General features: G+C 41.6%; 1 protein-coding gene across 2 annotated transcripts in view; it reads right to left on the bottom strand.

Annotated features, from left to right (window-relative positions):
• Positions 1–13,488, bottom strand: part of F13A1 (coagulation factor XIII A chain) — a 67,629-nt gene that overhangs the window by 3,238 nt on the left and 50,903 nt on the right. For both annotated transcript variants that reach the window (XM_062568069.1, XM_062568068.1), the window contains exons 10-14: positions 12,724–12,812; positions 11,627–11,780; positions 10,757–11,044; positions 6,085–6,245; positions 2,942–3,078 (exon numbers count right to left, since the gene is read on the bottom strand). In XM_062568069.1, the coding sequence (XP_062424053.1) occupies positions 2,942–3,078; positions 6,085–6,245; positions 10,757–11,044; positions 11,627–11,780; positions 12,724–12,812 (829 nt within the window). The remainder of the gene's footprint in view (positions 1–2,941; positions 3,079–6,084; positions 6,246–10,756; positions 11,045–11,626; positions 11,781–12,723; positions 12,813–13,488) is intronic.

Raw genomic sequence — 13,488 nt, 5'->3', positions numbered from 1 at the left:
AGTCTGCCCAGGCTAATTTAACCTGCTAAAAGGAGCAGCATTCTAGCTCCTTAGAGTCCAGCTCAGGTATTGCTGCATGGCACTACACTGTGTTTTGCATATACAGTCATAGATACCCTGGGGCATGTACCTTGTTTTAAAAAAGAAAAAGAACAAGAGGAAGCTCATATTTTTAGTGTAAACGTACGCAGACTGCTTTCAGCAAGTGCCTTCTCTCTTTTTATCTTTGTTCTTAATGAGAAATATGCTGTTCTCCTCAGCTGGCCTGCACCATCAAATACCCACTAAAATGGCAGCATAATAAAGCAATGATTTCAATTGCTGCACAAGGTTAAGTATCTTTTTTAATTTATAGTTTATGGGAATGATCTGCAAGGGATTATCTGTATGGAAAGTGAGGAAGATATTGTACAAGTCTCTTGTGCAGCAAGGTTTAGTCTATATTCTGAAGCATCTGGGCCAGATTCTCTAGGAATGAAAGTTTGCAGGCTGCATCCTCATGGTGCCCCAGAGAGAGAGCAGTGTGTTCATCTCTAATTGATAGACGGGATATATTTACATGCAGGAAGAGAACAGCTGTGCTGGGATATAAAACCCACCTTTTCCTATTTCTCCACTGTCCTACTTCTAATCCAACTTGCTTCTTACTACAAACAGTAATGCTAGCTGGATATGCAGAACACCTGAAGTGACTTATGGGTTAGTGTGAATGCACACTTGGCTAAAATCCTTTTAACAATATCCATCACTGCCTGATTAATTCTCAGGTGTCATGCAAAGACTATACTCTAGATAGGGATTGTGGCTGCCAAAGGCTTTTCCATGTCATACTCTTCACCTGTCTCAGGCTAATAACTAAATATCACTACAGAGCCCTTCTGAATAGTCAAGGCAGAAACCTTCAAGTCACTTCATTCCCAGAATAACATTGTATCTGCTGGATCACTCAGTGCACATACCTGTTTCGTGGAGTCATTCATGTGATACAGAAAAGCTACCTTAAAAATACAGATAATTCTAGAGTCTCATCCCCGCAAACAATTGCAAAAGACACATCCCATGTGTGACAGTTCCTGATGGACAATGGAAGGAGGGAGAAAGCCTAGAATAGGTTTAATTCTTTTTTTGCAAATGGAGTAAAGCCACCTTAATCTGATTTGCCTGGGAGAGAACTTAATGATGAATGGCTCTGCATAATATGCTGAGCCATCACCACACAGGAGCCATTTATCACTCTGAATGCATGGAGGCAAATGTGATTTTTATTTAAATAAACTACAACTGCCCCCTGCTCTGTCCTCTGTGAGTATAACCTGCAGCCTTCATTCATCTCAGAGAAGTTAAGTCAAAAATGTTAAAATGACTAAGCCAATCCGTTCCCATTTTAAATCACACTAAGAGCATTATTGTGAAGGGAAAAATACGGTGACTTGAAGGAAAGTGACGTCCGTTCCATGAGTCACATTTCTCCGTAACTCCTATGCCTTTGATGCCCCTGACAACTCTTGCTTCCTTGAAGGTGAGAAGAGCTGACAGGAGCTTTTGGAACAAGAAGGCTGCAGAACACCAGGGGAGTCCGGCATGGCTGTGCAGCACTGAGGGCTGTTACTGGGACCTGTGCAATGAGTGTGGATCATGCTGAGTCATGTTCAGCAGCGTCTGTGACGTATCAGGTGCACAAAGCAAACAAAACGTGATGCCCTTTCAAGTCATTTTTTTCTATCGGCTTCAATTTGGAGCCTGGTTTTGATCTTTTTTTTCCCCTGGCTCAGGTGCAGTCAGACTCAGACCTTCCCTACTGGCTGCAGGTATTGCTGACATTTTATGCAGCTACTGAAGCACAGGCAATTTTTCAGACTTCTTTTGCACACACCTGGGAACCATCAGCACAGGTAATGATAGATAACATCACTTCAGCTGCCCAAGGCTCAGCAACTGCTGCAAAATCTTCGAAGTATCCCGGCTATATATCCTGGAATTGGCTAACATGAAGCTCTGTGCTGGGACAGCAACAGTATCACCAATACATGTCCACAGCAGCTCAACTTTGGGAGTCTCTATCACAAGTTCTTGTCATAGTAGTGACTGCAGGGTATGTTTCTGTCCTACCCGTGGTTTATTTCTTACCACCTGTAACACTGAACTCTAAATGGAAAAAGTGTCTAGAAAACTACCTACTTATTATACAGATACGACTGTACCAGAATTAAGTGCAACTCCTAGAATAGTGAAGACTGCTGAAGGGCTTTCCTTGCTTTCAGGCCTGGGATCATCTTGCTCCCTGCATGCCCCTCCAGGCATGCCCTGGAAAGCGATGCTACTGGAGGGAAGCTCTATGCTTGCACATTCGTTGTGGCTATCTGGCATGATACACTCCATCAGCCACTCAAAGAGCCAGGTTCTATAGGGCCCAAATGATTTTGTGCCTTGACTTGCAAAAATCATCTGAGTTATCTGAATGTATTGCATAGTCATGATTAATATGAATGGAGAAAAGCCTTTTTAGAAAAGCTGCACAAGACTTGATTTACGCATAATGAGCACAAGGCAGTAAACACTTCATGTGCAGGATAAATCTATCTTTCTTTCTATGATAGCAGCTCACAAGTGCTATTGTCAAGCAATAAAAATAATGTAATACTGTGGAAAAGAAAATTCCAGTTGTGTTAGCAGCTACTCACAACCACTATCCCTTTCTCCAACGCATTTCTTCCATCCAATACTGAATGGATGAAATGCTCTTACAGTTTCTCTTTGCACTGCAAGGGACAGCATGACTCCTTCTGTCTGTTGAGACCTATAGTTTCTCCGTGTATTGAATTTTAAAATACGGAGACAGGGTCTGAATTATTCACCACTGCATTAGTTACGTGTCTCCCATGAGCTGCCCCCTGTGAGCAAGAAGGGACAACCTCTCAGTTAGTTCTGCTTCCTTCCTTACCTGAAGTCCTTTTTCATCAGTCTCAGCACACCAGGTCCCTCAAGGCGAAGCGTGACATTCTCCAGGGTTTGCTTCAGAGGGTTGGTGAATTCCACAATCACAGACATTTCTCTACCAACTACTGTCTCACCTTGAGTCTGCAAAACAAGGAAAGGACAAAGCTCCACCAGCTGATAGTAGTAAAATGGACCAAAGTGAAATCTGTAGGGTTAAATACACAGCACTGGCAAGGAAAGAAAGGAGGAGGAGGCCTGGAGTATGTAGCAAAATAACACAAGGCAGTGTAAGTCTAGTCAGAAGAAAATTGTTGGATGCCCATAGGCTCTGCTTCTGCCTGTTTTCCTGTCCATGCAGTTCTCTCAAGCCATGTGGCAAATCATAAGGCAGGCACTCATTTCCATAGAAAATACAGAAATCTGCCTGCACAGTCCTGGAGCTGAGTGCCCAGCTGAGGGGCAACCAGCTTGAGTAAGGTCTTCCTCCCTGATATGTTCCTCTTCTCCAGGCTCCCTGCCAGGACAGATGTGTACAGCCTGTTCATGATGCGGAGCTCCAAAACAGAGGGGCACATCTTAATACTCTGAACTTGAAACACTAGGTTGTGCTCCTTGCACCTCTCAGCACTGCTGTGCCTTTCTTCCCACCACCTTACGATCATCTTTCATAGTCCAAAGGGATTCTGACTGCGTGTTTGCGCTAGACAAACTTGATAGCTGGTTGTCCTCCATAACCCCTACATAGAATAAACCTAAACATTGTACACTGGCAAATACAAAACTGCATGACTAATGAACAGAGATCACACTGACATCCACATATATTACAGTACACAGATGAAGGGAGCTGTCTGTCCCTTCAGATCAGTGTCAGTAATACAGATGCCCAGAAAACATCTCCATACTTTTATTTTAAACAAAGAACAGATGCAAGGACTTCTTTTTACCCTAGGAAAAATTTTTCTTAGAATGAAAATTTCTCACAGAATGAAAGAAATGGACAGAGATTTGCAACCTCTGGCTGGCACAGCCCATCTGAGCCATGGACTACTTCAAAGGGATTTGGGAAAGGTGACTAAGAAAAACAAGTATCTTATTAGTAAATTTAAAGTGCTATGCTGGGGCCTGCAGCACTACTGCAATTTTTTAAGGAGTCTGACAGTTGCAAAAAGCTAGAAAGACCCTAGTCTTAGGGATCTCCCTGAGCCAAATACCAATATATTGACTGGAGTAAAGGATGAGACACTCACAGCCATGTTTCAAAAGCATTTAGCCACCTGAATTTGCAAATAGACATTAATGGCCTTTTCAGAAGCCCTGTCTGAATTAGAGGCCTTATGGTCTCCTGATTTCAATTACACATTTAGATATTTGAAGATCACTGGTTGGAATTGAAAAGCATCCCAAATTCCCACACATGCAACTGAAAGTATGATCTGTGTTTTTTGTAATCTAGTCTCAAGATACATTAGAATAAGATATAATTTTCTCAACTATTAACTCTGATGATCTTAGACCAACAGAGAAAGATCAAAGGAGTATCCAGAGACACGAAAGAAAATACATTTTTCATTCTTCTCCCTTACTTTCAGATTGAGAAGTTCAGTTTGCCCATCAAATTCAGGGAAGAAGCTGGACAAGGAAAGTAGGGAAATGAGCTTTCACAGATTTCAAAGAAAACACTAAAACTGAGTTCCCTGTATAAATACAGATGTATGTACACCTGCATATACCTACACATGCTTAAAAATGCAACTATTAAAATTTCAGGTTATTTTTACACATCACAAGCAGAGAAGACAAACTCAGTTCTGCTAGAAGACATGGTTATTGGACAACAGTCTATCCCATACACTAAGCCTCCTTTCTGCATAACAACTAGGGAAGATAAACTATTTTGAAGCTGAAATTGGGGATTTTGGATAAGATGTTCGGTTCAAGTATTGAATTGAAAGAACTCTGTATTTTTTAAATTTGGTTATTGAAGAAGGCGTTTGAAGCAGAGTTTATTTATCTTGTTTACCTCCTCTCCAAAAAGCTCAGTATAACAAAAAACTTTTATTTGAAAATGCCAATAACTGGATTAGGCCTTAGTGACATTTCTGTAGTCCAAGAAATCGAGTGGAATTTTTTGCAAGCTTCATGGTAGTTTTGATCTACATTTTTAAAAAGCTTTTTCTACAGAAGGTTGCTGTTTCAGATTACCATATGTATTATTATATGGAAACCTGAGCATTGGTTCAAATAAATATATGGGAAGAAGGAAGATCTATAAACTCAGATTTCTTCCAATATCCTGAATTTTAGGGTGCTTCATTCATGATTATATAAAGCTTCCTGACCATTTTTTTTAATATTATGTAAAAAGCAGATGCAAGTGACATCATTCAAAGTAGATGAAGGCTCACTACTTTTGAAAATAAGGCATTTTATCTGGATGCCCAAGTCTCAGCCCTGAAATTTTAAAGTCTTTGCCATACAACATAGGGTCTTATCCTATCAGACTCACTACGCTATCGCATTTTTGTAGATACGATACCACCATCCGCAGAAATGCTTGAACCTTCATGAAACTACACTGAAAGCGCATTCACAGAGTGGCAGCAAAGCAGTATCCTAAAAGCATCATCCCAGACAAATGTCGCCTGTCCACATTTGGAGGAACTTTTCACAAAATCTGTAGAAGCTTTTCAAGCAAATTCACCATAACATTATTGCCCTTTATTCCTCTGTGAGAAGTCTGTGCGCTGTGTTACTTTAATTATAATTTCTGAAGACTTTTGAAGTAGTTAGAGACTTGAGTGACATAATTTCTTTTACCCTGAAAGTTTCTCCAGCTTTCTCAAATCCTTTCCCCTTCATCTCCATAGAGATCATTTAGCTCCCTACAACTACAGGTGATGCCATCAGCTTCAGTCTTTCAATGTCGGGATACTCAGTACACTGTATAACATACGCACACACGCTCACAGGCTTTGGCTAGCTGCTGCTTATAAGTTCCATGTTAGGCTGAAGGTCTAACACGCAAAAGCACGTGCACACCTGTCCCAGAAGTCAACGTGGCAGCCTGATAGTGGCCAGTCTGTGCAAGGTATAGTTGTGCACCAACCCCCGCCCCCGCAACAACCACCCTGGTCCCTGCAGTACCTTGATATGCAGTGTGGGAATTTCCAGTACCACAGCTTTCTGCACAGCCAGAATCTTTCCGGTTTCCTTGATCCGTGCCGTGACAAAGAAATGAAAGGAGGCTTGGTCCAGAAGCTCACTCAGGTACTCGCTTGATTTGATCACAACATCAAAACTACTAGCTGATTGGAGAAACAAAGAAGAAAAAAGGTGTCTGAAGCAATCTGAAGGCTAGTGATTCCTTCCCTCATGACTGCCTCTGCAGGCAGCAGTTACATGAGTGAACTGAAAAAGGTGACCAGGCACCAAAGGATGACTGCTAAACTATCTTTTTTCTTCTTTTTTTTTTTTTCTTTTTTTTTTTTTCTTTTTCACCTCACAGTTCTCCCTCATACTTTGTCCTCTTTTCATTCAGGCTGAGTTCCCTGGGGCAAGGGTTATGTCTGCGTATATCCTCTGTCCAGCACCTGTCACAGTGGGCCCAGGTTGTTGTTTAAGGTTCATAGGCACTACCACAAAATAAGTAAGGATGGCAATAAATAGTCTTGGGGCACAGTGGTCCAAACCAGCCTTTGAATATCTCGCTTGTAAATATTTACTCATTTATTTCACCTGTGTGCTTTCTCTGTCTCTCTTCCCTGCAGAGTGATGCCACTGGGGATGCTGCCAGAGCAGCTGTTTCAGCGTGTGAGTCCATGCTGGCTACCTGGAAGGTCACCTGCTCTCCAGAGCAGTGCTAGCACTGCTGGGTATCCGCCTCTGCCCTACTGCCTGAAAATTTAGCAAGCGGGTTCTCCTGTCTTCAGCATCCCCTCGAAAGAGCTTTCATATGCTCCCAGATGATAATTATTGGAAGGAACAAGTCCCCCTTGGCTAGACGGCTGAGATGCAGGGAATCATTAATTTTAACCATATTGAATTGCAATTCCCAGCACAGCAATGGTGTGAGAATTTAATGTACAGAGGCAGACGTACTAACTAGGTGACCAGGAAGAACGTATAGATCTGAAGCTCTTGCCTCAATAAACATTCATTACAACCCTAGTAAACATATCAAGATCTCCCATCTGTTAACTATGATTATTACTGCTATCCATTATTTGTATTGTATTTATGACATACACTGTGCACACTGAGATAATTGAAGTTAATTGAGTAAATCATATTCATCCCTTTTCACTCTTTTGATCCACTTGCATCAAAACTAGTTCCTTGATTTGGTTTCAGAGCTGTTCCCTTGATGATCACCTGACCTGGATTTACCAGGCCAGCCTTAAATTTGTTTGATATTTTCCCTTTCCCTTCCCCTCACTCTGTATCTCTTATAAAAGAATTTCCCATAATGCCACAAATCATAAATTATAAAGAAGGTAAGGTATTCTTCATCTGTGCGAAAAGTAAATAAATAAATAAGTAAGATGCATTCTAAGTGAAATTTACTTTACAGGGGAAGGAAAGAAGAACTTTTCTGTTTAAATTTAATCACTACAGGAAAAAAAGAATAATTGACTTTCATTTCTGTAGCACTGGCTGTGCTGGTAAGTTGCCAGTACCACTTAGTGCACCTGGGAAAGCTAAGGGAGACACAAAACTGAGCTGCCTTACAGCCTTTCAAAAAAAAGGACAAAACTAAATATAACTGAGTAGATGTGAGAGCATCTTTGAAGACACTAGAAGGTTTAAGATATTCAAATCCTCAAAGATGTTTTCAACCCCCACAATTCCTTTAATTGGTATTCTGCAAATCATGCATTTGGTTCCCGTTTGAAAACTTTGTTTGCTTCATTCTTTCAATAGCATGGTCTGGAAGAATGCCTTTGACACATCTTCATTATATTGTAAAATTTCGTTACTTCCATACGTATATATATACACACTTCCTGCCATGAACTAAGGCTACAAATTCTGCTTGAGTTCCTGAGAGGGTATCCTACTATCGCACCTTTGACAGAGTATTCTCATGCAGTTGCAAATGATCACACCACCTTCCTTCACACTGCCTATCCACAAAGACACGATTCCTGATTGAATACACATTCCTTCCCAAGGCAAAGGCAAAAGAATTCATGACATAACTGGCATGTTTTATTTTGTCCTATCATGGGATAATGTGAACTGAAAGTCAGTCACTGTAGCCAGAAGCAGTCATTTCCAACTTGAAAGGTGGTAACATCTTAAAACATGTCACTTTTGTCAGGTGTTGCAATAGGGACACACTTTTGGTACACATACAAAAAAGATTATTCTTTGTGCTCTGCTGTCCAGTTCCTGTCTACGTTCCTTCACCTTTGGTCACTATAATTTAGAATTTCCATCACAATTTCAGGAAGCTTTTTTTTCAAACCATTTACTGAACTCAAAAAAGAAAGAATGATGTAGCTCCATGAAGCTTAAAACCTCACCTATTTATTTTATCCCTTGCACAGAGGAGATAGATAGATGAACCTCAAAGCATTGCAGAAGCTGCCTGTTAAGTGATACTATCTTACATAGACCTTTAGTGCAAGAGTGGACGTAACCCCTGGAACTAAGCACAGAACACAGACGAAAGGTGAAGTAGATATTTGCACATCTCCTAAAATACTTCCAAATTCTCCTCCTGTCATATAAGCAAAGGAAGAAAGTAGTATAGTATTTAGACCAAGCAGCTGAAATTGATCTCTTTACTGTGACTAACCAAGTTTCCAAAGTTTTGCAGCATTTTAGATCAAATACTTAACAACTGATGCAAGCCAATAAAGTAACACTGCTTTTTGATAGAATGAATTGGAACAACCCATTACAAGCCAGAGAGAGTGCATTTCCAAACTCCTCCCAAAAGAGCTGGGAGAGTTTGAAAGAACAGATGAGCAGCTATTGGGGCTTTGCTGTAGATGGAAGGCAGAATTTTCATTAACCTTCGTCTGTAGCTCCCCGTAAGCGGACTCCTCCTTTATTGAGATTAATCTCCAAAGCAAAATATATGGTTTCAAACAGTGCTCAAAGTGAAGGAGAAAACTGAGGGGTTGTTTACAGACACAGTTAGAACTGGGATTCCACAGAGGGTGGGACAAAAAGCAGCCTCTTTGAGAAGTGAGGACTCACATTGCCTCATGAGCTGGGAATGCAGCAGAAGCCGTGGGCTACAAATTGATCTCTCACAGGAGCAAGACCCAACCTCTGTGAGGGTCAGAAGCTCTCCCTGAGCTCTCAGTTCAGAAGGAGCCAGCAGCTACTGGCAAGAGCCTCTCACAGAAGCAAGATGCTGCCTGAGATAGGTCAGGCCCATCTGAGGGGGCTGCAAGTCACTGCTACTCAGAAAGCAAAACCTACACTCCCTGGGAGAAAATGGATCAGCAAGCCCCCAGCACCTTGTGGGGACATCCTTGCTTTTTCTTCTGCTAGCATCTGGTTCACACCCCTTACCTCATACCGCTTTTCTGACAGATGAGAAAATTCAGAGGTCAGCCAGGGAGGTTACGACCTGGAACCAGACTCGGATCTGGGGAACGCATCGTCTGGTACCCCACAGTCCTGCAACTCCCTCTGTACTCAGTAGAGATTGCTTTTGCTCTGTAGCAGCATTGAGAAGGTAAAATCATGGCTCCTGACTTGCTCAGTGGGGAATTCCAGTGGAGGATCCTCTGACTTAGGCAGGAGGGAAGGCCTTGATCCCTTAAAAGCATGTTATCATCTTTGCTGAGCTGAAGGCTCTGATCCAAGAACCCAGGCTTGTCAGGGAAACAAGTGTTTGACAGTCACCTGTTGCTGGGAGAAGCCAGGCTCTGCAATCAGTAGCACCTTGGATACTAGCAGGTCCCTGACACATACAGAAGACCTTCTGAAAGGGACTGCCATGAATGACAGGAAACAGCTTGGTTACATCCAAAGTAAAAAAGAAGAACATCCCTTTTCCCTGTTGTGAGCAGTGCAAAATCCAGCCTTCAGTTATGTGTGCTAAGCTACAAAAAACTATTTTTCTCATGAGAAGAGGGAGGCAGTATCTTCCCACCGCAGTCCAGAGGGCACCAGGAAATGTACATGTTACATCTGTAAAGATAACTCATCTTAATGGTATATGTCCACCTGACAAACTCCTGTACTATAGGTAGCAGCACGTTCTAGTTGCAGCTGAACGTTTTAGATCACTGTAAATGTACAAACTCTGAACCACCCAGTTCTCCAAAACCAGCTGTACACCTGGAACCACTCTGAGACTCTCCCTTTTCAGGTTCTTCCCAGTGAGACAAGACAGTCAACTCTTTTTGTCCCTGTAAATTGCATGCGTGGAACTAGACCTTTTTTCTTCTGGAAACTGTTCTTTCAGGAACAGTTCCTTCCTGAGCTATTGGAAGGAGATTAAAAGTATGAAAGATGATACCTTGCAGCTTAATAACTGTGCCTCTTCTTTTTCTTGTGTACTAAATGAGAATAATCAACAGTTCCCAGACATGCAGGTCTGTATAAGAAAGCATTATACAGGGAGAAGCAGCCTGAAGAAAACAGCCTCAGCTTTAAATGACATTGGTAGCACAGCCAGAACTGGAAGCATGGCCTCCTGATAACCAATATAGTATCCTATCCTTGATACCCAATATAGTATCCAATCCCTAACTACTAGATTTGGGTACACCATGCAAAAAAAACTTTGGTGATGGCTAATGACACAGGGAAAAAAAGTTAACATATTTGGAAACAAGTATGCCAGTCTTACATGAGGAGGGTTCCAGTGTCACACTGAAAGAGTGTTTCTTGAATTCACTTTTCTTGACTCCTGTATAAAACACTATATTTCCTGAAAAGTATGCAATAGCATTGTAATAGTTGTGGCTTTTGTTCTTGAAAGTTATAGTGACTTTAAAGTCACTGCCAAGGATTGCCTTTTGCACTTGGAAATCCATGTCAACATCTGTCTGTGGATGATACACAGTATCCTGGGTAATTTGCTTTTTAACACCATACATCACAGCAGTCTCAAGAGCCAGTCTCTCCTCGTGTGAGCCTAGAAATGAATAAAAATCATATTAAAAGAGAAACAGGAGTACTGCACTAGCCCAGTCATCAGTCACAAGGGTGCACAACCACAAGGTGTTTGAAATGAACAGATGAGGAGAGTCACACTTCCTGTGAAAATGTTAAGTATTAGTAGAACTTCAGAACATCCAAGTGAGTTGCTTTTAAAGGTTCAAGTCATATCAGGTAAACTGACATAGTTTCATTGATGTTAGTGGAGCTAAAAATGATGTATTCTGTGTGAACATCTAGCCTTCTGTGTCTCAGGCCTAAGTAAGAAATGCCTAAGCAGCTGTTTAGAAAGCCTATAACTGTTTTGAATGCTTCATGTTACTCCATGACTACCCTTTGTTTGCATTATAGCTCATTCAGTCTGAAGCATTTCTGAGCAGCAAACAAAGAACCACTATTCTGCAATGGATTTGGGTGGAAATAGAAATAAAGAGTTTTAGAGGGCACTTTGGAAGCTTTTCATGCAGTGCCTTCAGTGCCAGAAGTCTGTAAATATACGGTGTAGGATCTGTTTGTGGTAAATCTACCTCAGTGAGGTCTCCATACCACTTCGGGTTACCTTCTTGGAACTTGTACTCCTCAGTGATGTCCAACATTCCATCACCCCCAATTTCCTTGGTCACAATCAACTTCCCAACATGAGTCATGTCAACTTTTTCAATCACTTGGGCTCCATTTTTTTCCCTTTTTGAGTAAACAATATCACTATTCACCTATAAAATTAAATAAAAAGGGACTGAGTTAGGAGAGAGAGAGCGGAAGGAAAGCCAGCGTATCTCCCCTGAAAACAATGATATCTTGACCCAAAGTCCTACTAATTTCTCCCATTGAAATCCCATGTTTAAAAATAGACACATGCTAAGATAAGGACTAGATACATTTTGCTATTTACAAGCTCAGAACACCAGCCAGTGTAAACATGGGTAGGCAAGAGAAATGTTGTTCAGACTGCTAGATTCCCTGCACCAAAGAGCTTCAGGTCATACAGAGGGGAATGCTTTATAGAGTAAATATCTAGTTTTTGTCTCTTATATCCTAAGCATATACAATTCAATTTGAGAGAGACTTGTTCCACACCTACTGCAGTTCTGGGCACATCAACTCTGGTGGTGCAAAAGGTTAACAACCCCAGACTGGGCCCTCTCTCTTCTTGTGGAGGTCTTTTGCTATGAGATCTGCCAGTTAAACTGCTCACAATAGCACTTCCTGACCCACTGCAGCCAAAATGAATGTAGTGAGCAAAGATGTCTTTAAAATCACCTCATCCATTTTGACTGAAACAAGCAGGGGACCTAACGTGCCCAGCCTAGCGGCAAGCCTGAGAAGGAAGTAACAACCAACAAGGGGTGAAGTTGAGCAGCTACAGGTAGTGACTCTACTACCAGCATAGCTGAAATTTGGGAAGGATAGATAGCCTGAAGCTTGATATGAGGCAGAACAGTTTTTCCTGCTTATTGCATTGGTGAGCAGAGATTAGAGAAACCTCTGTCACACCTTCTGGCCTGCACATCACAATATGATTGTGAGATTTGTCTCTGACATAGTGGACACAGGATATAACACGGCAATTCGTAAACTGCAGTGGAGTCCTTTCTTCTGTCTCACCTATATTCCCACTGATGTCATTCAATGAACTAAAATTTTTTAGTTGTGTACCTCAGCAAAGACAAAAGGAGCATCAAACTGGAAGCAAACGTGACCATGTTTAACAGCTTGAACTGAAGTAGGGCCACATCTGTACATACCTGTGTGGAGAAGAGAGGGAAAGTAAGAGAATGAGTAATTTTTGTAATTGAAAACTATATAAAAATATTATACTTTCTCTTAGAAAAAAAATATTGGGTGTTGGTGAGCCCTTTCAAAAGTTTACAGGAACTCGACCAAGAAGTTATAAGCTTAATTTCCCTTGACAGTCTGCTAAACCACTTAGCCTCAAGTCTAATGCTACCTAACAGGTTGGTACTTAATGACACTGCAAATTCTGGTGTAAGCCTCAAGTGCTTGATATGCAGTTAAAGCTGGTTTTGGTTAAAGCTGATCATTTTAGGAGGGCTCATTTAGACCATGGATATATAAACATCTTACTGTAAATCTGCTAAAACCATAGAATCAGTAAGGTTGGAAGGGACCTCTGGAGATCATCTAGTCCAACCTCCACAATCAGCAGGGTCACCTAGAGCATGTTAGGCAAGGCTGCATCCAGGTGGGCCTTGAAGATCTCCAGAGAAGGAGACTCCACAACCTCTCTGGGCAACCTGTTCCGGTGCTCCATCACTCTCACAGGGAAGAAATTCCCCCTCACGGTCAGGCAGAACTTCCTGTGCTTCAATTTCTACCCATTGCCTCTTGTCCTGTCACATGGGACAAATGAAAAGAGTTTGTCCCTGTCCCCTTGACACCCTCCCTTCAGGTACTTGTACA

This window comes from Rhea pennata, chromosome 2 (assembly GCF_028389875.1).
Source record: "Rhea pennata isolate bPtePen1 chromosome 2, bPtePen1.pri, whole genome shotgun sequence".
In the NCBI taxonomy this organism is placed as follows: Eukaryota; Metazoa; Chordata; class Aves; order Rheiformes; family Rheidae; genus Rhea; species Rhea pennata.
The sequence above is the reverse complement of the archived record's forward strand: the minus strand, read 5'-3'. Positions and strand labels throughout refer to the sequence as shown.